The sequence below is a fragment of the Triturus cristatus genome, chromosome 5_1, assembly GCF_964204655.1.
Source record: "Triturus cristatus chromosome 5_1, aTriCri1.1, whole genome shotgun sequence".
Taxonomy (NCBI): domain Eukaryota; kingdom Metazoa; phylum Chordata; class Amphibia; order Caudata; family Salamandridae; genus Triturus; species Triturus cristatus.
The window spans coordinates 194434485-194460552 of record NC_140587.1 but is presented as its reverse complement, the minus strand read 5'-3'; the positions used below and the strand labels follow the sequence as shown (position 1 = coordinate 194460552).

At 41.6% G+C, this 26068-nt stretch overlaps 1 protein-coding gene across 1 annotated transcript in view; it reads left to right on the top strand.

Annotated features, from left to right (window-relative positions):
* Positions 1-26068, top strand: part of ADGRB1 (adhesion G protein-coupled receptor B1) — a 466033-nt gene that overhangs the window by 421330 nt on the left and 18635 nt on the right. Inside the window, exons 27-32 of the mRNA XM_085604813.1 lie at positions 5599-5694; positions 6248-6307; positions 10414-10468; positions 17505-18154; positions 21658-21693; positions 24900-25004. Coding sequence (XP_085460939.1) covers positions 5599-5694; positions 6248-6307; positions 10414-10468; positions 17505-18154; positions 21658-21693; positions 24900-25004 — 1002 coding nt within the window. The remainder of the gene's footprint in view (positions 1-5598; positions 5695-6247; positions 6308-10413; positions 10469-17504; positions 18155-21657; positions 21694-24899; positions 25005-26068) is intronic.

The following is a 26068-nucleotide window of genomic DNA, read 5'->3' as shown; positions in this document are numbered from 1 at the left end:
GAGTGCCTGCCATCAAAGCATTCTTGGAAGGACTCAAACGAGTCATTCCACCTAGTCACCCACCGGCTCCAATGTGGAACCTCAACTTGGTCCTCACACGCCTGATGGGTCCACCCTTTGAACCTCTACACTCATGCGAGATTCAATTCCTTACCTGGAAAGTAGCCTTCCTGGTAGCGATCACTTCCCTAAGAAGAGTTAGTGAACTCCAGGCACTAACCGTTCAAGAGCCATTTATTCAGGTTCACGCCAACAGGGTCGTACTACGTACCAACCCCAAATTCATGCCCAAGGTAATATCGCAGTTCCACATGAACCAGACTATTGAACTGCCCGTTTTCTTCCAAAACCCACAAACTGTTGCAGAGAGGGCATTACATACACTAGATGTACGGAGGGCCCTCATGTACTACATCGACAGGACTAAACCCTTCAGGAAGACAAAACAACTATTCGTTGCCTTTGCCCCACACCACAAAGGTAACGCCATCTCCAAAGCAGGGATAGCCAGATGGATAGTTAAGTGTATTCAAATCTGTTATCAAAAGGCAAAACGCACATTAACTATTCCACCACGAGCCCACTCAACACGCAAGTTGGGGGCTTCCATGGCCTTCCTAGGAAATATTCCCCTGCATGATATATGCAGAGCAGCCACATGGTCCACTACACACACATTTACAAAACACTATTGCGTAGATGTGCAGTCAAAACAGCAGGCAGCTGTAGGACAGGCTGTTCTCAAAACACTTTTTCAGACCGCTGCAGCTGGCACGGGTAGCCGCCGCCAATAGAGGGCACTGCTATGTATTCTATGCACAGATATGAATTCAGCAGCCCACATGCCTCGAACTGAATATGCTACTTACCAGTATGCATCTGTTCTTGGCATGTAGGGCTGCTGACATTCATATCGCCCTCCCTCCTCCCCGGCGCCTGTCGCAGCTGCAGCTCTCAGAATTATTGCAAGCATGGTCATCACTTTCTGTATCTACTCCATCACTGCCACAATGGCGAAAAACAATCTGAGGATGGAGAGGATGCCCATGCGCACTGTAGTCCAGGGGAGGAGTCACCTATCCAAGGATACTTCGAAGACTCTTCCAGGACAACAACGTGCAAACATCCGGACCCAACACTAGGCGGCGATCTATGCACAGATATGAATGTCAGCAGCCCTACATGCCAAGAACAGATGCATACTGGTAAGTAGCATATTCATTATGTCCCAAATGGGATTCTGTTATAGGGTCTTGGTGGTCTTTACTTTAGTGCTGATGGAGTACTCTTCATTTATTCTGTGTGTTTGAGTTAGTAAAGCATCTTCAACGATTAAATCCTGGGAGAAAGGAAATTAAAAACAGAAATATAATTTGACCTTCCTGGGTTCTGGTATCATCAAAGATGTTCAGAACAAGTACAACAAACCAAGAAGATTTTTTCTTTGGAGGTCACTGATTGGAATATAAATTGGTTTTTAATATCAGACGATATACAGTGCTTTGAATATTCTCTGGAACGACCAGCTCAGGCGCTCCCTGTCAGTTAACAGGTATAGGTCAGTGCTCCGGCTTGAGATTTTGACACCCTGAATTTGCTGTTCCTCTCTAGAAGACGATCTTAATCCCCCAAACTTTAGGGTTGCTGTTGCCATTGTTCATCCAATGCCAATGTTATAACCAATCCTACCTCGAGAAGCATATTTTCCTGAATGGCGCCCTTTTAGTGATAAGGACCAAGCGGTGAAACGTTGGAATGGCAGACACTGTGACGTGACTCCTACCTGTAGTTGCTGTAATTATGTAGATGCATTCCTTCTTGAGAAACAGTGACCTCTGTGTGTTGTCTATGGTCTAATCAAGTCGCATATCGCTACAAGTATCCTGAAGGTCTTTTTATGTAGAGGTATGAGTTGCCTTTTCTTGGATGTTACTTGAAGTAGCTTCTCTGTTTATTTGACTATTGACAAAGTTCTGGTGGCTTTTGTAACACAACCCGCTTTAAAGAGACAATAGATTTCTTTCGCACAGGGTCTCCGTTGTTTCTTGCCTTTGGTTTCAGCCTAGTTCCATCTAGTGGTAATTGCTATTCAGTACAGAACATTTTATAACTGATGCTTTGTTGCCATGTACAATGCATCTGTTGCTAAATTTTCAATTTCCACAGGTTGGGATCTCTTGTGTAGTGTTACAGATAGAGATGTTTTCCTCTCTGTACCGGTCAGTGTCTTTTAAAATCACCTTCTTTGAAAACTCTTAAATCTACTCAAGAAATGATAGGTCCGTGTAGCTCATCCTTGTGCCAAACCACGGTATCATCTGCTGCCAGATGCCTACTGTCACATGGAATAATGAGAGATCACCGTAATCACTTAGAAAGCCTGATGTTATATTATGTTATTAGATGTTATAAAGCGCTCACTCACCGGGCAGGTTTCTTAGCGTTGGGTAGCCGATGTTCAACGGAGGATGCTTTCTGTTTAACAAAACATCTTTCACAGTTGAGGATTACTGAAGGATCCAATTTAAAAGAACTAGCAATTAATTAAAATAGCTGATGCTCACATTTACCTAAAGTTATTTTTTTAAGCTCCAAAGTGAAGTCATCTGCAGAAACATTCTTTGAAGCCACATGTTCAGCGTTTCCTCTCAATACACTGGGTTGTGGCTTCTGCAGTTGTGATATAAGTGCCTTCATGTTAGTCATATTTCTATTCTGTTACTTATGGAAAAACTGGCAAGGCTCAAGCTAGAACTGTACAATAGCAGTGGTTGGTCATAATGGGACCAATCGGACCTGCTACTAATTACTATATCATTATTATCCCACTTGCAGTATCACAGACAGGAACTACTTCCCTAAATAGAGACAGTCAAGCCCAAAAAGGGGCAGACAAGTCCAAACTTCTCAGCCGCGCCCCAGCTAAATGGAAACTCAAGCAACAAATTAGTTGAGGCCTTTTTTGGTCTTATCCAGAGGGATCAGTTTCAGTACCTGTGGCACAGCCTGTCTGTGACCCACATCCAGACATACTTAGAGCAATTCACTTATGCAGCACAGAGACATGGGTGCAAAGGCTTCAATTAATCTGAACCACAAGGAAACTACTCTGGGTACATCCCTTCATTTTTAACTTATCTGTGCTTTTCAGTCAAGTGACCAACACAGGTAAATCTTTCCTGGCCCTACCCAGGAGGGTACAGTCCAGTGCTAAGTACAAGGCCACACAACTTCAGATGTATTGCAAACCTGTTAGTTGTCATTGGTGAGCATCTTGAATCCACATGGGTCAGTGAGCTGAATATGGGGGACTCTACTGTGACTCAATTGGACACATTGACAATGTTAAGTGGAAAAACATGAGTCAGTCTGCACTTTTAGTAGCTACTTTAGGAGTTTCCCATCCAGTGGTAGATCACAAAGCTGGGCCAGGTAGTTCCACATGCTTTCATAAGATGTCAGTGAGACATTGAACATCTTACAATACCTTCAGTTTATACGGGCCAACTATGCACTCCTTTCATTACCTGTTTTAGGGCACATACTCTAAAAGATAATTCAAATGAAGTTCAAACCTCTGCAGTATACATAGGATGAGACATTGCTATGAATTGGAGAGATGATGCTCATTACCCTGCAGCTGAAAAGGCATCTTTTTGTACATATGTAACATTGTAGATGGTTCATGTAAACTTACTCAAACTACTCACATCATTTTTAAAGTCTATCTTTGTAAGACATGGAAATAGAATATTGATATTGCATGTATATGCTCTTCTGACATGATGAACTTTAAATAATATGATATAATATTTGATATTTATACCCCTGCCAAGTTGCCTGATCACTCATATTCATGTAAAGAATTCTAGGCTAGCGTGCAGTGGTAAAAGCCCCCTCATATAAATGTATGTAATGAAATTTGTGCAGCACAAAAATAGCTCAGAGGCAACAGAACACTGATCGTGGAAGCCATGCATTTTCTGTTTTGTGCACAGGGTTGACTTTATGCCTTCTCGTGCCAATTTCCCCTTGTCTTAAATTTTAAGCAGTTTCCATCCCTTAATTCTATTTTTTGCCCGTGTGCATGGTACTAAAATGCTATTGCCTAAATATCAACAAAAATATTGTGTACCAAATATTGTTAACAAACATATTGCCCCATTGAGTTAATAATAGAAAATCTGCACCCAGTGCAGCAATATTTTTGTGAAAATTTAGGCCACAATATTAACATCAGATCATATTTTGTTATCGATATTCTTGATTACATCTTTCTTGGACCGCAGTGATTCACAATGTTAGCCAGTCCAATTCAACCAGGAATATGAACGGCATGTACAAGCGTACTGTATTGGCCCAGCCATGGTAGCTAATATTTCTTCAGCAGTCCTTCAGCCATATCTATGTTTGGACTTAGACTATCCACTGTGTCCACAAATGTACTGTCTTTCCATCATGCTGAGTACACCTCCACCTACAAATAGTAAAGCGCTGCCCATTGTTTTTATTGTTAAACATCCAGTCTGGACTTTGTACCCTTTACATTTTTCTGAGTTTCTGACATGTGGGATGAGGTCATACTCTAGGCTTGTCTCACTGTCCATCCCATCTAAGCCTTTTTATTTTACTATTGCAAGCAAGTGATACTCAAAAATGGTTTTAAATTAAGCATTGATGAGGTAAGCTGCTATTTTCAAGTGCGCCATTCAATCAAATATTTGTACATAAAACTTTGCAACATCTTTACAACTTGTGCAGTCGTCATCTTGTCCTGAGCTATCAAATCCTGAAAGTTCACATAGTCTTTGGGTTTTTGGTCTGAGCTGTGTTCATGCTGAATAATGTAAGTCAGGCGAGTGAATAGGGCTGAACAGGGCTGCCACTTGACTTTGTTCTGCTTTGCAATCTTCTGTAATATCCTCTGTATTTCCACAGTTGACATCCAATCTAAAAAGAGAGCGATAATATCATGCACACATTAAATATCAAATACAGAATCAGAAGTCAGAGAAGAGCAAAACATTTTTACTAAATCATTAATTAACCACTGCGGAAAACAACTCAATCGGTTCAAAAATGCTTATTAATTTATTGATCTAAAATTAAAGCATGGTTATTAACAAAGTGATGCACACATGAAAAGTCAAAACAATTGATTTGTAATGTGTAGTTCCCATATTGTCGGAAGACTGGGACAATATTAGGGCCAGACATCATTGAAGATCCCCTATTCAGAATCACGTTTGACAACTTGTTGGCCTAAAGGTTACATTTCGTGAAGATTAAACTAGCGTCTTCCCAGAGATACTACTAGAACGTCGATAATGCTTTGGGAGCAAGATTGTCCCCAGCCATTGCCCTTGCTGAACCTGCTTTGTTTGTTCAAGGATGAATGAGATCTCCAGCCTTTGTCAATTTGTTGCAAATCACAATCTCAAATGTTCAGCAGAAAAGACAAGAAACTTAGTTACTCCTACCTGTTGTTATTCAAGAATTGGTTGGTGGGGCTTAGTTGATGTCTTGGATGACCTCTCAACCCAATGTTCAGTTTGGAGAATTGCCTGACTGATATCTGCTGTATGATCCGTCCGGTAGGTGCAGGATGCAGTGAAGTGCCGGGTTGTCGATCGGCAGGAAGAGGGCAATGGAGACTCTGGTGGTTCATTTCAGAACGGACATGCACAGTTAATGGTAGGACAGAGTGCCACTCATTACTTTTAGCAGAAGGGGCATTTTTAGTCTGCACCACATTAACCACTTGTTTTTTAATTATGTTCTCTAGCATGTAAGTATAGGAGAACAGCTTGTGACTCAGCAGATATTTCTGATCTGAATCCTTCTGATCTGGATCACAATCTAGGTCTCGTATATGACCAGGCTTCTTAGTAAACAGAGTTGAGAGACATTAATCGCATGTTAGTTGATGCTGTCAGACCTACTTATAATATCCCCATCAATGTAACATAGTCTCCAACTCTCCCTCCCATTGCATGCACGCCATGTAGTTCTGCATGAAAATAGGTGTGCTCTAAGTTTGGTAGTAAGGCATGCATTCCTTCGAGGAGGACTTCAGATCATACAGTACTGCTCCCTTCTGCCTCCACAGAATTGCCTGAATTCTTTGATTTCCACGCATGGTTGACAATTTAAACTTTTTATGAGCATGTAAGTACTGAGCTATGAGCATGATAATAAAGCGGGCAGTCTAGCAAATACCATCTTTAATTCTATTGGCATGTAACAGGAGAGGCCTGGCGGATCCAGCACCGAACCTGCACTATTCTCAACATCACCACTTTTTAAGGTGAATAAGAAATTCCTTTTTGCCAAATCAGGGTGCGGCAGCCATTGTGGCGCTTCCTTAGACACAGTTCTCTTTGATTCATTGTTGGAGTTGTGAAAGTCTCAGGTCCAAAGCACTAGTAGCAATCACGCCATCCATAACCATTTTTTTTATGTGGGACTGTTAGGTGGACCAATATTAGACTGAAGAATATTTTTATGAAGAAATGTCAATATGAAAAAAAATCATTATAAATAATCCTCTAGAAATAATTTCAGTTGTCATTAAAGGGACAGAAATGACAAAGTTTCTAAAAAGTATTCCTGTATGAAAAAAATGTAATCCATGCATCCTCACCCATGATAACCCTAACCCTAAATCCAAACCTGTCTCTAACCTAACCCTAATTCTTAACTATATGCTAATATTATCCATAAACCTAACCCTTCCTCACCCTCATCTAACCTACACTAATCTAGTCCCAATTCCTAACCCATACTTTTATAACAACTCTGCTCCTTTATTTTGTGCTATTTCACTGATAAAGAAAACACATGCTTTTAGGTCATTTTTCTTTTCGTTTGAATGCACTGAAAATAAAATTTGTTATCACAAATCTTCTTCACAGTGGTGTCTTCATATCAGCATTATCTCATAAAGATTTCTTCATGTATATCAAAAGTGTTATGTCTTAATGTAATCAGACGTACCCCCTTTCTATATCTTATTGAGGTGGTCAGGCAATTTTTAACATAGAAAGCTTGATGCGCACATCACCCCTGGCAACCAGAGAACCTCAAAATAATTTGCTTATATTTACTATTGCTTGTGAATACCTTGAATGTAAAAGGTTACAAAAGGAACAGCACGGGCTCACTAAAGGAAAAGGGCAGATAAACAATTAACTAAAGTCTCAATAAGGCCTTCAATGTCCTTCCATCACAAATGTTTTAAAGAGTGAACTTGTTGAAAGCTTTCCGATGAGATCCCATAGTATACTGGCTAGTGGTGAACATGCCAGCACAACATGAATCTGAGTTAGGAACTGCCTGCATGGTTGATGGCATGGAGTGCTCCAAAATGACTCTGTTTTGAGGGTAGGATGGGTAGATTCCATAAAGTACAGCCCAATGCAGTGATATGCACTTGACGCACAGAGGTTTGGCCAGCTTGTAAAGGTTTTCAAACGACTGATCCATTTTTACATCAAAGCTAGAGGTGTATCATAATACGTAGGGAGAGTGTGTCTACTGAAATGAAAATAGGTTCTGGTGACACTACTACATATTACTTTTTCTTGTGAATTAAATTCACATGTGTACCAGTGCTGTGATATCTTAAAGCGCTGTGGCAGTCTTTTTTTCTTATAATTATTAAGACGTGGTGACCCAAAGTTTGGAGGGAACAAAGGTATATAATTGTAAAGTAACAAGTGGTTCCCCCAGCGGAACCCACATTAAAAACATCTGTACGAAGTGATGCACCACATAGTTTTTTAATGTTCATTCCATGAAGGGAACCACTTGTTTTGCAATTACTTTTTTCATAGACATTTGACCCAATGTTCAGACTATGGGTGGAATGGATGAGCTAGAATCCTATAGATGAACCCTTTATGGCTGTCTGATACCAGCTTTGCCCACTATGCACCAGAAGGATTCTACATTTACCTTGATAACTCAATGACAAGTTTATCTCACATCGGTCTGCGGTGTGAAGTGTATACGTATGTCTTCATGAGAAGGTCTTTAGTATCTCATATCTATCCCATTGCTTCATATTTCAGCTTGTTAGACTTTGACATATGCACAATACTTATTTCTGATTTGTGAGGTCGAGAGACAAATTTAGACATTACAGTCAGGGTGATTGAGCCTGTCAACTTGTGTTCACAGTGGGGGCTTAGTTTCTGGGCTGCTAAACTGGTTCAAGGGTTTGAATAGGCACCAGTCTCTCTTAAGGGCAATGCAAGTAATGCAACACTGCCAAGTCACTTCGACTTATTAGGTCTACCTCAGACCCATTTCAACTCTTGCTTTCTGATGTGTTTGTTGAATACAGTCTTGTATTGTTAGTAACACATGCTTGTATGAACTAGGGAAAGGCGTAAAGCGAAGTATCATTCAAAAGAAATATGTGTCTAAAATTGTCACCCCATAACTGTGCCTGTTGTACATACAGGAAAGGTTCTGCAAGTGACACCACAACTTACCTCTGGTTCTGTGTAGAGCTGTGTTCTGTGTGTAGTTGTGTTCTGTGTGTAGCTGTGTTGAGGAAAGATAATTGGTCAGATACTATGTCAATGCCCTGGTCATGCTTTTAGCACCACCTGTATTCAATTATTACCTATTACTCGCTCCTCTGTCATAATATCATGACCTAGAACCTCTGAGGTGTTTGGCACAAGGTTGTCTATGATTACAAATAGCATAGTTTCCAGGAAAAAGTGCTAAATTCTGAGGAACAAAAGCCTACACAGATTAAACTTGACTTGGTCAGTGAAGATGCAAAGTGCAATACAGTAAGACCAGTGTAGCCTGATGGGTCACCCATGGAGTCTGGAAAGGTGGTTGAGATCCATGTTTGTGCCGGTCTCTCCCTGCTGAAGAAGTGCCTTAAGAACTGGAACAGCAACACTGGCTCGTAATCGGAGGATTTTAAAGATAACCACAAACCAGTAAGATTGTAGATCTATATTAGCTTCACTTTTTAATGCTGACTAATGAACCATTCCAGGAGTTTTCCTAAGACAGCTGTATGTTCATGGGGCTGTGCACGGAAAAGAATCTCACTGCCTTTGGTGCTCCACATAGTTCTGTTGCACGGCCATTAAATGGTAAACCCGGATCAGAAGTTGTTTGCAGTGAGTTGAAATCTAATTACACAAACTTGCCTCTTTGTATGCTTGATTGGGTCATGCTACACTAAATCTGGAGGATCAGCATTCAAAAGGCAGCCTTCACTTGGTGATATCTGTCATGGTAATGTGAGCATTAACAGGGTTGTGGCAACTAATCAACTCTTGTTGATATAATAAGAGACTTTGTTGTGGTGTTGATAGTACGTCATCCAGATCTATGAAACTACCAGTAGGCAGGAAGCATACAATGAAATGCTGCAGAGCAACCTCTGATTGGTCAGTTGTGAAATCATCTGGCTGCCACACTTGCATATGTTACTATGCAGGCACCAGTGCTTCTGAACCACGGTCACCTAACATTAGTCAAATAAAATAAAGTTGAAATTGGGTTGGAAATGAAAAACATAGACAACGTGTCTTGTGAATTAAGGGGAAATGATCTGCTACTAACAGCAATGTTGGTGGTTCAATGATCAACAATAGCCAATATGAGTGGTCTCATTCAAATCAAATATTTGGCACAGTTCTGGCCTGAGTCCTGTTTTCAGTGAATGTGAACACAAAAAAGTGGACTCTTGCTGTTCCATACCCAAATATGGTATTCCTGGTGGTTCTACATTTAAGTCAGAAAGTTGCAGTTTGAAGAGAAATAGCAATGCTGCCATAAACTTATATTTTTCGAAGAAGTATGCATGGTCTGCAGCTTTGTCTCAAATGAAGCCTCCATGTTATAATTCAGCACCAAGGTGGCGGCAAACGATACATCTTCCAACCTTTTGTCCCATTGCCTGCCCATGACATTTTTTGCTGGGTGTAGTTCAGCCTCCTCCATCATACACCTCTTGCCAACCTGCAAGCTGTGCAGGAGATTCAAAGGCACGAGAGGTTAGAGAGATGTAGTCAACCGTCCTCAAAGAATCATGTACATAATCCAGTCCATGCTGAAAGAACAATCACTCATGGTTTTATATTTTTTGACTATCTAATTTAAGCACTCGTGTTTAATTGTAGGATTATATCAGTCGCCTTGTTCATTCATTCCAGCATTCGTCCATGTTTTCATAAATGGAGCATTCATTTGTAGACAAATTAATAGGTAGCATTTGTGCTGGATCATGTCTGATATAGTTATTGAACTTTGCAACTGGCATTTTAGATGAAGCGATCTCTGAATTGAACATGTGCTGTATGATGCATATTCATTTTAAATCACTAGATGAGATGTCCTTGCTGCCACACTCAGCTGTGTGTTTTCATTTGATTTCAGACCGATTTTGAGAAAGATGTCGATATGGCGTGCAGATCAGGTGAGCACCTGACAGGTGAGGCTCGCAAGTGGCTCAGTTGGACAACCAAACTGTGCACTTTTTTATTCTTTTATATCTTATGTGTTGTGTTTGAAGTATGGTGTATTAAAAGTATTGACATCATGATCTAATGAAAAATAAACATACTGACGACTACCTGGCTGGCTGAGGCCATGCCATCACATCGAAGAGCACCTACGATAAGAATGCCTGGAAATCTTGATTCAGTCATGTGTATATATTCCTGCTGTGGTACATTGGCAAGAGGTAGATTCACATCTTACTGTTCTACATGTATTGTAGGGTGAGCCATCATGAAGGAAAAAAATCTACTTTAAGGTTCAGACCTTGCGGTACATTTGCAGACATCCTTAAACAATCCAAAAGGCATTACATTATTAAAACATTTAATAAAACCATAATATAGCTAGATATTTAATTGCTGCAAGAATGAGTCATCCTCATTGAGAATTGAAACCTGCTGCTGCTAAGATTAGTCCTCGCAGAAGACTTAATCCTAACACCTCAGAGAGAATTTGAATCTCTTACAATGATGCACCTCCACCAAGGATCTAAACCCACTGCACACATTACCATTTGCAATGTACCTGCCTCTACTGCAACGATTGGCCCTCATTGAGGAGCTAAACTTTCTGCTAAAATAAGCTGACATTGAGGGTCTAAATCAAATGTAATGTTTTGTCCACATTGAGGATCTAAACCTACTGCAATAATTGACCATTGGTTGATCTGATGCTGCAGCAAATTATAGACTCCTCGATGGCTTTACCCTACTGCAAGGATTAGCCATCTTGGAGTTTTTTAATAGGTACAGGGATTATTCCCCTTCAAGGATTTAAACATTCATTGTGAATCTAAACTTAATTTCAACCTTTGTATTTTCATTGTTGATCTAAACCTGTTGCACACGATAGACCTTTTTTAAATCTAGGCCTGCTGCTAGCAATGGGCTAGACCGAAAATCTTACAAATGCTGCCAGAATTATCTCTTAATCAGGGTTTAGTATTACTGAAACCAGTAACCTTTCTCTTTGAGGATCTAAACAACAAAACGTAGCGCTCATTGAGTATCTGAACAATCGCTTGTCTAAATTCGAACTCTACTTTAATAAGTATTATTTCTCTTAGAGCATCTAACTTTACTTCAAGATTTAAGCTTTATCAGAGATATAAACCTAACAATTAGGCCTAATCAAGATTCCATATGATTGCAAAGATTAACCATTATTTGAGGATTTAAAGCTACTAGAAGAGAAAGCACTCATCATCAAGAATCTAAACCTTCTGTAAGGATTATTGCTCCTCGTTAAAATCTCCTCGAGCATTATTGTGACTCAGTAATACCTCATTGAGAATCTAGATCAGTTGCTAGGATTAGCCTCTCGGAAGCATTCGGAAAGATAAGAAATCCCGTCCCAGGCTTAATCCTTAGCGCCGGCTGTTTGGAGACTCTCTCCGTTGACTTCTGCAAAGCAGCTCTTTAAGCCTACAGCAGCATGCCTTCTGGCCTAAATCATTACATTTTCCCCAAATGATGTTATGAGAACACATTTACTTTGCACTTTGTTTTTGTGTGTACCCGCTAGTTTTGATTCTAAATTGTTTGCTATTAGTCCATGATACCTGCTTGAAACAAAGCCTTAATTTGAGCCTATGTTTTGCAACACTCGCTCTGTAACCTGCACGCCTACGATTTATGTCACGGTGCGTGGTGTCAAACTGTTTCTGTTGCCATCCTATGTGTAATCTTTCTAAAGTATAATGATAACCATAATCATATACAAACTGCACTGCATAACTTTTAGCCTGAGGTGAGAGCCATGACACTGGGTTGCAGAAGAACTGAGATCTGTACACCTGTTTCAGTTTGGAAGAACCAGTGCAGTGTTCATAGAGGCAGAGTGGGATGGGGCAGGGTCTGCTTACTTTTCAATAGCAAGTGACACTTTCTATGAATGTCTCCTATAAAGAGACAGCTTTAGAATGTGCTGTAAAATGTGCAATTGTTTACACATTCTCATGTTTACAACTTCCACTACAGAAGGAGACATTTATGGTTCTGGGAAATTAATATGTTTGGGGCCTTTATATTTCACATTTCTCTTCTTCCTACTACCACTGACACACACAAAATTGGCTGGGATTCCCACACCACCAGCAGTGTTTGTTAGAGCCAATATTGGTAGGTTGATGGATTATAGAAATGTTGATGCAGTGTAAAGGTTGAGATGGTGGAAGGAATCTGAACTAGGGTTGGTGTAGGGAGTAGAGTCAATTAGAAGTTAAAAACCGAGTCTGCAGGATACTGTGTGTGTCAGGACGAGATTGAGGAGGGTGGAAGAGTAATCTGAAATAACATATCATCGGGTAAGTAGTGCTAGATAGAATTGAACCAATGACTTTATTTGAATTGCCAATTCTTGAAGGGTCACCTCATAATTAGGGTGCGTAAAATATTCAAATATTTGGTCTCAAGTTGCTCATACAGTGTCTTCTCAGTTTTATCTGTGTGCCTGTCAGACATCTTAAATCCGTGAGTGTATGGATACGACTGACATTTATTCGGTGGACCATGACACGCTCAGCAGAAGGCTGCGATAGATGTTGCCAGTTGTGACCAGATTAACAAATTCTAAGATGGAACTAATTTTGTAATGTTGATAGTTGAATTAGAGGGGTCACAGGACAGGTGGAGCTGGGCTGTGTTGAATCGTGCCAATTTGTGTCGAGAGGGGAATGGAAAAAGAGTAAACTTCAATGAGTGATCGGGCTGGACACAAAGCACACGTTTTGGACCTCTTTCCCTCCCCGGCTGAATCGAACTGTGGCAAAGCATGGGATCATCACACTATATATATCCCTCCCTAGATCTAAGCACTGGTTCATCACAGTGTCTTTACTCCTCACTAGATCTATCCATGGGATCATCACAGTGTCTTTATCCCTCACTAGATCTATCCATGGGATCATCCCAGTGTCTTTATCCCTCACTAGATCTCAACACTGGATCATCACAGTGTCTTTATCCCTCACTAGATCTATCCATGGGATCATCACAGTGTCTTTATCCCTCAATAGATCTATCAATGGGCGCATCGCAGTGGCTTTATCCCTCACTAGATAAATCAATATGATCATCCCAGTGTCTTTATCCCTCACTAGATCTCAACACTGGATCATCACAGTGTCTTTATCCCTCACTACATCTATCCATGGGATCATCACAGTGTCTTTATCCCTCACTAGATCTATTAATAGGTTCATCGCAGTGTCTTTATCCCTCACTAGATCTCAGCACTGGATCATCACAGTGTCTTCATCCCTCACTAGATCTATCCATGGGATCATCACAGTGCCTTTATCCCTCATTAGATCTATCAATGGGCTCATTGCAGTGTCTTTATCCCTCACTAGATCTATCCATGGGATAATCACTGTCTTTATCCCTCACTAGATCTATCAATGGGCTCATCGCAGTGTCTTTATCCCTCACTAGATCTCAGCACTGGATCATCACAGTGTCTTTATCCCTCACTAGATCTATCCATGGGATCATCACACTGTCTTTATCCCTCACTAGATCTATCAATGGGCTCATCGCAGTGTCTTTATCCCTCACTAGATCTATCAATGGGCTCATCGCAGTGTCTTTATCCCTCACTAGATCTAAGCATGGGAACATCGCAGTGTCTTAATCCCTCACTAGATCTAAGAATGTAAACATCACGGTATTGTCTTTGTTATCCCTCCGTAGATTTTCTTTTTTACTTATACAGTCCTTCCGGGCCCTTACACCAGGCACAGGAGTAAATTGTTTCCAGTCGTATTTTAATTGGTTCTTTTCATTTCCTTATAGTCTGTCCTCCCTCCACATAGTGTAAGGCACTAACATTAGAAATCGTATATCCGGTGTTTGTAGGATACAATCCAGACAACTCAAACCACACAGATAGTAAACCTGGCCGATTTCAACAACCAGCAGACATGGCTCTCCAAGTGGACCTGTGTCATCGTAGAAAATACCTGCACAGACGAAACGCCTTTAGTGGGAAATCTGTACAGAGAAACGTCAACAAGAATATTTTAATAGCATATAAAATAACCTGCTTCACTGAATTCCTCTACAAATAAATAGATTTTATTTACCTTCTCCTAATCCTATACCTATCTCTAACCCTAAATTGAACACTAACATTAGCATTTTCTCATTTCCTAAAATTGACACTAACTCAAACGTTACTCTAACCTAGGCTTTACCTGTACAATATCCTTCACCTCACAATTTATGCTGATGACCCTCTCTATATTTTTTTTTAGCATGTTTACCCCTTTATTTTATTTCTCTTCTTTAACTGCTCGCAAAGTAAATATTTTTGCAATGTTTTTATCGCAATAGCAGCCTAAAACTGTTTTTTTTAAAGAAATTCTCTGTCCAGTGCTTTCTCTTTGAAGGTATGTCCCTGTATGGGTTGTTGTTCCTAAATAAATATATTCATGTTTTTGCCAGTGAGTCCTCCCCTTTCAAACAGTGGTCATTTCCAATCTGTTGGCCATTTTTAAATTGTTGGCGCATTCACAAAGCAGCTCGAGCCTTTTCGTTAATTCACATACAGCACAGGGGTTGCAGACAGACCCTTCGCCATGGAACACCTCTGTTCCACAAGGGATACGGTTTCCCAATCCCATGGAACTACTGAAAAAATGAATAAGCCAATGTCCCAGAGGATTTGAAGACATCCCTCAGGGGTGGTGTGATTGGGGATACGTATCTAATAACCCTAATATCAGCAACAATGCCCGAGAGCATCATTCCTGGGCAGATTACAGTGTTATCCGGCAAATACATTGGAAAGGTCGGCAGCAGTAACTACCAATCCCAGAGGTTATTGTACTTGTACGAGGTGGAAACATTGTCCAGTAGCCCATTTCGTGGACGTTCTGACTCACGCATTCAATGCCCCTATCCTGGTGAGCATCATCGTGCGTGTCTGAGGTGTACATGTCTAGGTAGCGTCAGTAGGATGGGAATGGAGACCAAAATCCACCTGTTTCAGTGCTCCAGCTAGGTGCCGAGCCTCCGGAGTCGGCGTAGGCATTGATACCGAAAACCCCTAAATAATGCCCCATAACTTAATATGATAATACACGGCTCCCTCCATTTTGTGCGCCAGCCTCTTTCTCTTGCCTCTGCGTTGCATTGAACACGAAAGGCGTGCACGCTAAGTGCATACATCATGATCTGAGGAAGCCACCAGGGCCTGGTATGAATTTCAGGCTTGTCTGGCTGCTTTGATTATTATAAGTTGCTTTGTGGGTTACAATTATCAGTGGTAATCTAGCAGCTGTCTCCATGAGAGATTATCTACTTAATGTATAGGGGCTGTAGGGATTGAAGCCTTTCTGTACTCGGGATAAACTGTTCTATACAATATCTCCTTGATTTTTTTTGTTGGAACTCCATTTGGTTGAAAATAATTGCGACTCCAGTGAAAGGTAGTTTTAACACCTAAATAATGACATGCTTAATTTAAAAAATACTGAAAATAAACAAAAATAATTCATATATTTATGGAGGATGCTACTCGTTTATTTTCATGCAGATGAATACATCATCATCCCTATTATTTATTTAGCAACAAAAATATTTTGATCAGAAAGGTTTTATAACAATATTATGCAACATAGATCCATGGAGGTGGCGTGGTTTGCAGTATGGAGAGCAGCGGTTAACTATGGCTACATTGTCACGTTGATCATAGTGTCAAAGTCATGCACACATTTAGAATAATTACACATGTACAATTATATTAGCATAATGTATGCATACAACTTCCCTGTGCATTGAAGCCAATCCCACTACTGCCCCTATTATCTGGAACCGCACCGCTGATGTGAACTCCTTAATGATGACAACAGGTTACACAAATTGAATAATTATGAACAGATAAATGTATTAAAGGCGCCATCCTATGAAAAATGTCGCAATGGTTTTCAAAACTAAAGGACCTGCTGGTGATTATGCGCTCTACAAATCCCGGTTAACATAACATAACAAAACCCAAACAGACGTAATAAAAAAAAACACAACATTCTGAGGTGCCTGTCTTTGGTGATTTCTAGCAAAGCAGGATTAGGTCAAGATCAGTTTGTTCCTACCTTGGATGGCCCCTGTAAGCATTTTTATAAAGCTTAGGAGTAGATGACCATATTACATATAGGGCCTTATTTAGATCTCGGCGGATGGAATGCTCAAACGTGGCGGATATCCCGTCCGCCATATTACGATCTCCATTGGATATAATGGGCTCGTAATACGGCTGACAAGATCTCGGTCCCATTTACGATAGAGTATTCCCCTCCTCCAAGATCTAAATTAGTCCCTTAGGTAACAGTTATATTTTTTTGACAAATACGAATGTGTGTTAACATGGGGCTGTTAATCAGCTTTGCATAAATGTTTCTGTGTTATACAATGCTTTATTGTGCAACATATCTAGGCTTTTCTCAGCCTGTCATAATGTTTTGATGTGCTACATCTAGGTGTGGAATTATTTTGAGAGATGTTTCCAATTATTGATGACTTCCTGGAATAGATTTCTATCTCTTTCACTTCCAAGTAACCTAAAGCCTATCTATTGTAAGAATTCTAATGTACACTTTATTATGTCACTCAAATGTCCTCATCCTCCCAAATAAGAGGACATTTGATTTAAATTATATTTTTGTGACAGGCGCACCTCATCCGCTCAATGGCATGTTAAATAAATATATTTTTATTCACAATCGATAAAACCAGCTCCTCGCTGGGAGCTCTTGTATCGCATCTCAATGAGGGAGGTTTTTGAAGACTTTAACTATAAGCATGTTAAGAAATCAGATTTGAAAAGTGTTCAGCCATAATTCTAGGTAAGTTATTATAGGTCATATAAAATACTCTTGTAAGGAGAAACCTTGAGCCAAAATGAACACATGCTATAAAACGTAAACAAGCTCTGTACTCCTCTGTGCTAACACATCTTTTGTGTTGCAGTGCTCAATAAAGACATCAGTAGTTGTCGGACGTCTACAATCACTGGAACTTTAAAGCGCCCATCGCTCCAAGACGAAGAAAAACTGAAACTTAACCACCAAAAGGGATCAAATTTTAACAGTCTTCCATCGAACGTGTCCAAAATGCACCTCCAGGGATCTCCCCACTACCTTGGAAGCTTCAACATGAACGAGTTCAGCAACCACACACTCACCTTGAAAAAGGACAAAAATCAGCCCCCCAAATCTGTTTACATATGTGATGGGGACATTTTCAAAAAGCTGGACTCAGAGCTGACGAGAGCTCAAGAACAGACAATAGAGAGCAGCTACGTCATGCTGCCGAGCAACACGGCCACATTACGGGCCAAGCCCAAGGATGAGGGCAAGTACAGCATGAACATTGACCAAATGCCCCAGACCAGGCTCATACATCTCAGCATGACCGACCCGGGCTTCATGATGAAGAGCCCACCGCGGGAGCAGATGGGGATGATGTGCAACGAACAAGGGTCCCCCATCCAGCAGCAACAAAACCTTTCCTGTGAGTCGCAGATCCCGATTAGTCTGTGCGATACAGGGGACTCGGGGAACATTGGGCTGGTCTCCAAGAGTGAAACCATCTCTACTCTTTCCATGAGCTCGCTGGAGGTAAGCGGTGCACCTGAAGCATGCCTGCTTCATGTTCTGTGTTAATAATGGACTTAGTGACCAACCAAGACACTGTATCTGTTAATATGCTCACTTCTGCAATCTAGCTGAATATAGTGCAGAACTAAGATGCTGCATCTTTTTTTACCTGCCCTCCTCTGTAATGCATTTTGTTATCATGTTTTTATTAGCTAGTGTGGTTGTTTTAGACATATGTCTGTACAGATCCTATTGACCGGAAGCGCTGTAAGAGCGGAGCCCAGCTACATTTCACAAGAAAACTACTGTGTTTTCTCTTTTTATTTTATGTTACATTTTTATAGAGAGCAACTGTACCATAAAACAGTGGGGAAGGTGTAAGAGCAGAGTTGAGGGCTACCGGGGGATGGATGAAAGAGTAGAGCTGCTGTCATGTAGCTAAGGTTCTTTCCTTTAAAGCATGAATCCCAGCGGCTTTTAAGTGTGCGTGTTGGCTTGGTTCGAGATCGGGGCAGTGCAGTGGCATGTAGTGGCTCTGCACTTTTTAGGTATGACAGTGGTTTATCGAGTCCTGCTCGCTCATCAGTGCCAGGGGTGGTGGCGTATCTCAAAATGATGTGCCCCGCCCTCTCAGAATGTGAGGAGGGGCCACTGAATCTCTCATATCTCACAGCTATTCATTGGCTTTGGGCTATATAGGCCCCCTTGAAGGGTTGGGGGCCCCGCTTGGGAGCCCATCTGTACCGCAGGGCCCTTTGTTAGCCCCTGGCCACGGGAAGCATCTGTGTGTCAGAAACTTGTGTTTGGTGGCGGCTGGGCTGCAGGGTGTAGGCTGAGGTCTCTGCCGATTAGTAAAGTGTAGTCCAGTTCACACTGGGATCAAAGAGGAGCCCGAGCAATGTTTGAGTGGAGGTGGGGGTCAAAGTGAGGAACCAGAGCAGCTGATGAATTTGGAGAGAGTCAGCCTTTTCTCCGTGGCTCTGATTGGTTATAAACAAACCTTGAATCTCACCTTTACCCCAGTCCTTCCAATGCTTCAAGGGGGAATCTGGAGCATTAACTGAGGTCCTCTTAGTTTGAGTAAATGTCTGTGTATCTGAATCACCTCCAACTTATGTTGTGACGTTAATGTACTCTCTGGGACCTGTCTCTTTCCATGGTTGTGTAGTGTACGAGTGGTGTGCTTACTAAATATCAAATTCAGAATATTGAGGGTACTAAATATACAAAAAATAAATATCGACACGTAAGTCTAGATTTTCTATACCTAACTCAACATGTATGTACCTACTCACTACAAATATATTCTAGGTCCGCAGATTTGGACTCAGGAATAGTATTCCCCTACATGCACTTACCTTTTGATATTTTGTCTCTCAGTATCTTGTACTCGATTTTCTTGTATCACGATATTCTTCATGTCGATATTCGATAATACATGCGAGTGCCTAATTTCTCTGTGACAGACATTGCCTTATTTAGAAAGTTTGGGTATTATTGCATAGGCAGCTTCTTTTCAGTCTGTGGTTGAAGGGTGACCTCTGGTTTTCAATGCCCTCTTCCGATATATTTTGATGGTGAATTCCCAGATTCACTCTAAGTGTTACTCCGGCAGGATAGTGAATGTTCTACATGTAGGTGCAAAAATAATTTACATTGTCTAAATAATATAATTTGTGCAGTGGTTAATTTGAGCTGGTGGTTTCCGATCCTCAGCACTGGCACTTAATCATCAACACCGGCTCTTTTCATGCGCACAGGTTAAGGACACATTCTTTCATGGTAGGCACGTAGATATTAAGTGACTTGCCCAAAATAAAAGGATGTTGAGCCGATGCCGAGACTCAAACCTGGTTCCCCAGCTCCAAAGTTGGCAGCTCTGGCCATTACGCCACATCCTTTCCCCACTTTCATGGATAGTAGTTGGTTCTGTTTTAGGCGGCGCTAGCAGGAGAAATGGGCTGGTGCAAGCTTCCTCCTGACGAGAGTTCTGGCACTTATATTTTTACAAATGTAACCACTGCATTCTAGTAATCTTATTGACTACTTTTATACAGTGTTCCTTTCCACCAACAAGGTAAAGAAATGATTATCCGGCAGACAGTGACTAGGAAAAGGGGCACATAAAGTGGGGGGGGCAAAGTGTTCCTATTGATACCGGTAGACAGCAGTTCCAATCCCGCTTGAGCCAGCCGTGTGATTTTGAGCAAACTACTTTGTCTCCGTGGCTCAGGATGTCTGCTTTGGGCCACAATTAATTGTTAAAAATCGCCATCCGCAAATGGGGGAATTAAGAAGGGGGGTGTGCACTCACTGGCTGATTGTGGTCATCCATTCATGACCCCACCAGGAAATGCTATGGGCCATCACTTGGAGAAGTAGCCATGCCCTTAGTGGTGGGAGTAGTCATGCCGCAGTGGTCAGAGCCTCTTCCCCGAATGGTAGAGCATGTGCTCAGTTCAGTGGCAAGAACAGGGCATTTGAATAACTGGCCAGCGCAGGCACATAGCAACGCCACCTGGGAACCAGTGAATGTCTGAATTCCTTTGGAAATTCTTAAAAGTTATCTCCCGGAATGCCACCGTGACATAAAAGAACTGTGTCTATCATAAATGTCGAGATGTTCCACGAAGTCACTTAGCCTCCCAATATAACAATTTCCAACATTGATAGATATGGTTACGGAGGTACAAGAGGATTAAACAGTCTGCTGAAGATAACACAGTGTGTGCTCAAGCGAGGAAGCCAGGTTTGATTGATACCAATGTCTTTTAGAAGCAAATGTATCATTTTAGCCTCTGCTTAAACGGAATGCATATATTTCTTTTTTCTGTGGGATGTCTAATGTAAAGAGAATCATGCACTCTGTTGACACACACCGCCACATGAATTATTACAATAACAATAGTTGTATTGAAGAAAATGTGAGGTAATGTATGATCATAAGAGGCACTACAGTGCCCAGAGTGCATTTCAACTCAAGCCTACATGTCGCTATGGTAAAGCACGACAGAATATGTATCTACGAGGCACATAAGTGAGAGACCAGAAATAAATCTTTATTAAAGGCATGACAAGCACAAGTTCTGTTAAAGATGCTTTGACAGAGTTCACACATTTTGATCCTCATTACAAGTGATCCCTCTGGAAACACACTTTTGCACAGGGGCTGGGATTACAAATAGTGTTATAATTATCGCACCCTCAGTGCATGAACCTGCCGACATTCTTCATGGGAAAGAACAAAAAAAAGGCAAAACACGACGAATGTGATGTGTTAAAAACAGATTCTGTGTTTTATGCCCCATTTTCCATTAAAAAAAAAACACGGAGTAGGTGTTTACCACTCACAGTGACGAGTCTGACGACCTCTCCCCATGTGTGGTAAATACCCCTATTCTGACATATTCGTAATGTGGGACTTAAGTTAAGCTTGATGGCTGTACGCAGTGACGTAGAGTCGTGCGTGAGCGGACATCTTGTTGGTTTACAGCTAACTGAAGCTCTTCTTTTCCCATTTACAGAGAAGAAAATCTCGGTATGCTGAACTCGATTTCGAAGTAAGAATTCTCTGCTAATATGTTGTTGTCTGCGTGCCCAGTCTAATGCGTTGTTGTGCAGTGTGTGAACGTCAGTGAACGTTAGTATCTAATTTATATCTTTTGCCTGAGGGAGTTGTGTAATTGTAGCGTGGTTAGACAGTTGACAAGTTTTTCAAAAACGTTAAAGCACTGTTGTCGTTTGTGTGCCCTCAGCACTTCCGGTTAACCTGTCATACCTCAGAGTCTGGTAAATTAGGGCAGACTGGTTCCAGCCATGCAATTCCTACGTTCTGCAAACAGGCGGCTGTAAAGATATATAGGTATTACCTACGTGCCAGACCAAAAAGAAGATGTCCGTCAGGTTCCAAAACTATTTGTTACCATAACGATGACGCCATTGAAGACGTCATGAGCTCAATGATGATGTCACACGAGGTCACGTCATGTGGGACTTAGATAGGATGATGTGACCGTGTGACTTTGCACACAGATGACCCCGAGACATCAGAGACTGATATGAGCGAATGACCATTTAGCACTTTATCTATTAATTTATGCATAGTTTTATATAGTGCAAAGCAGACCAGTTGACATAGCAGAGTGCTTTACAGTTATCATATTAGACACATAGGGCGCAATTATGACTTTTAGTGCAGTGGGAGCAGGCGGTACGCCACCGCCACGCTCCAGCTGCGCCAAAGCTGTGGTTGGGCTGCCTGCCAAATTAGGAGTTTCTTACTGTCTGACGCGCTGTTTTTTGGCGTTCCCACAGCAGTGCCTCAGGAAATAGGCACTGCAATGGGAATGCCAAAAATAGTTCCTGCATACAGCGGGGGCACATGTTGTGCCCCCCTCCATGCATCCACATGGCGTGACGCACCAGAGGGTCCTGTAGGGCCCCCGTTGTTTCCCATATTGCGCGGTTTTCATGGAGGTTGAACCACCATGAAAACTGTGGCAGAGAGGAAACTCGTACTATGCACCCTCCCACCAGGCATATTGTGGCCTCAAGAACGTTGCGCCACCGCCAGGGAACGGCGGTTCCCTGGCGGCGGCAGCGGTACCAGGGTAGTCCGACCGCCCTAGTTGTAATAGGACGGTCGGAGCACGGGTGCAGCGGTGGCTGGACCGCCACCACCATGCCTCTGCGAGTCTGGTGGTCCTCAGACCGCCAGACTCGTAATCGGGACCATAGTAGAGAAGAGTATCACATGCTTGAAGGTGACCAGTTACACAGACAACAGAATGACAACATGAGGGGATATAGAAGTGCAGAATAACAGCCAGTAAAATATCAGATCCAGTAAGACCTCTGGGCTCCCATAGTACGAGGAGGGGGTGAAGACGAGTCAGCCTAAGGATTGTCCAGTTTGGAAGTGGTGCAGGAGAAAAGGATTTCCAGCTAATTTTTGAAGAAAGGAGGATTTTAAGCTTGTCCTTGAAGGCTCTGAAGGAGTGCTTCCTCCTAGAATTGTATGGTCAGTGCCAAATTCTGGGCACAATCTGAAGAAAGTCTAGTCAGAAGTAACCCCACAATGACATCTCTTCTTCAGTGAGCAGGTCTATGAAGTGCAGAGATGTAAAACAGTAACTTGTGAGCAGATGAGAGGTGTGATATCACCTTTTAACAGGGTCTGTCATGGGTGCCACTGAAAGTATTTAAATGTTTTACGGGGTCTGTTCTAATGTCTAGCCTACCTTTGCTTTGGCTATTTAATCTTGGAAGCCAAGAGTGATATTTAGAGAAAATTAGCCTTTGTTTTTATCTTTACATATGCTGAATGCGATGTTGCACTTACATTAATTGACAACCAATATGTGGCCTTCCTCCTGACTGTCTTCAGTCAGTAAGATTTTTTGACTGGAACTTTCCCGAAAGTTACTGCATCTGAGAAAATTTCTAGTGGCACTGAAGTATTGCTTTTATGTTATGTAAGCCAGTTGCTTTACCGTTTTATGTGATCCCGAAAGTAGCAGGTCTTACTGACCACCACTTACAACCAATGTGATGTCACAATAATGTTATATCCAGCCAATGCAAAAGTCATATTGAAATATATATGCAGTCAATAGACAACAAGCCCAATTTAATTCTTGGCAGAAAGCGAACTACATCACAATGGACTTCCCTCTCTGCCAAGACTATTGTCTGCCCACCCGATTTAAATGTGAGCAGACCACAGCTTGACGACAGCAGAGACTACTTCGTCTCTGCCATAGTCAAACTCCTACGATGGCCTGATGGAGTAAGGACAATCAGAGGATAAGCTATATTTCCACCCACCTGCTTTAGATGGGCAAACATATAGCCGTTTTTTCAATGCCCGTCACAGCGAGGAAAAACCTGGTTGTATGGGGCGTTGAAGAGTTCTTAATGCCCTGCTTGACATGGAAAACTCCCATAGCGAGGTGTGGCATTGTTTTTTTTTATTTCCAAAAAGAAAATCCCATTTTGGGATTTTTATTTAAAAAAAAATATTTAAAACTTAGGAAGGTTGCCATATGGCTTCACGGAGCTGTACAGCAACATTACAATAAACGGACAGGAACTGCCATGATGGCAGTTCCTGCCAATGCTAGAAATGCCCGCTGAGTTAGAAATTACTCCATCGTCCTGGTGGAGGACAGGCCAAGTGGCAAAGTAATATCAGGTCCTTTATCCTGTAAGTAGAACCACTGATGATTATATCTAATCAACTGGACTTCTTGACTATATTTAGTTACCAAGAGGGTCTTGATTACATCCACTCAATTAAAGATCTTCTTCGAACCCATTGAATATAAATCTTACTGATGACTGCACCCAGCTTACTTGATGTCTTCTTCAGCCAATAAAAAGTCTTAATGCTGATTACAGCCCACCAGTAGAATGCCTTAATGCTGATATCCTCCTAATGAAAGGGCTTCCCTTGAACTATGGCATCTTTCCAGCATCTTCCCTGAGTTAATAGAAGGTCATTCTTTGGGGATGCAGTATTTGAAGTCAGCACAATTGCTAACTGGCTGGTCCTTCACAATGCCCTCCAGCATGAGAGTCAAAATAAGTTAGCCTTTTAGTTGCATAGTAATATAACTCTTAACAGCGTGCATAGTGTACTACTCTTTATGCAGATCTTAGAGCTGAAGTTGCGGTTCATCATTGGCGCTAGTCGCGCATCTTGAGTGCTGCAGACATATTAACCAAGTGGTTATCTTATCTATGATGTTCTTTTCATCATGTTTAGAAAATCATGCATACGAGAAAGCGGCATCAAGACATGTTCCAGGACCTGAACAGAAAGCTCCAGCATGCTGAGAAAGACAAGGAGTTGCCCACAATAGACATCAAGGTAAGTCCCTCCAGTGACTTGTCATGTGACAAACTGCAGATCAGAGCATAATGAATGTACGAGGATACAGATGCTTCTACAGGCGTGGCTGCACGGACACTAGGTGATGCAGGTAGATGAGCGTAATTACTGGAATGTGATAATCATGAAACGTCACACAGATTTGTGATGCATTGGGCATGGGAGCGTCCCTGGTTTGTTTCCTTTCTGCCTCAGATATATATTCGATAATTTTCTTTTCTATTTCCTGTTCAGTGGGTATTATTCAGTGGAATCATGTAGATGTCTTTAAGTTTGCTGGATGGCTTGACAGATTTGATACCCTTCTCCTCTAGGTCACTGGCTAAATACCACACATCTGCCACCACCACTATATCATTAGACTCAATATAAATATGTGCATATGGGCTTGAGCAGCAGAAGCAAATTGCTTGACTAATCTGCGGTTTCCAGGATTTGTTTCCTCACTTGACTGAATGAATGAATGACCGAATGAATATTTCCAGAGTTCACTGATACGCCGTGGGGCGTCCTGATGCCTGTTTTAGATGGAGAAAAGAAGAAAATTAGCAGCACACATTTTGGATAAGCCAGGTATTCAAGCTTTTTCTGGAAATTGACAGATTTAGTTGACTGTAGTGAGTCTAGGAGAGAATTCCAGTGCGTAGCAGCGGTAAGGAGAAAGTTGGCCCCTGGAATACATTCTGTGAGTCTTGGAGATTCTTATCAGAAAAGCTGAAGAAGAGGGAAGAACTCTTTATGGCAGATGTAGATCATCTTGAAAAGGATTCTTTTTTCTGCGAGGAGCCAGTGCAGGGGAGAAATATGGCGGAGGCATTCAGGGGTCCATCTAAGCAACCTGGCAGCAGATGTTTTGATATTTGGAGACCAAAATAGAGAGAATAGCAATAATAAAGTCTAGCTAAAATGTCTCCAGTTCATAGAAAGAAACTGTAGGATTTTCCTGACTCCCTAAAGGTAGCAGCAGCTAGAGGAATAAACTTTGTGATTTTGTTGTATGAAAGATGAATTGTCATGTCTATAAGAACAACTACATTTGTAGC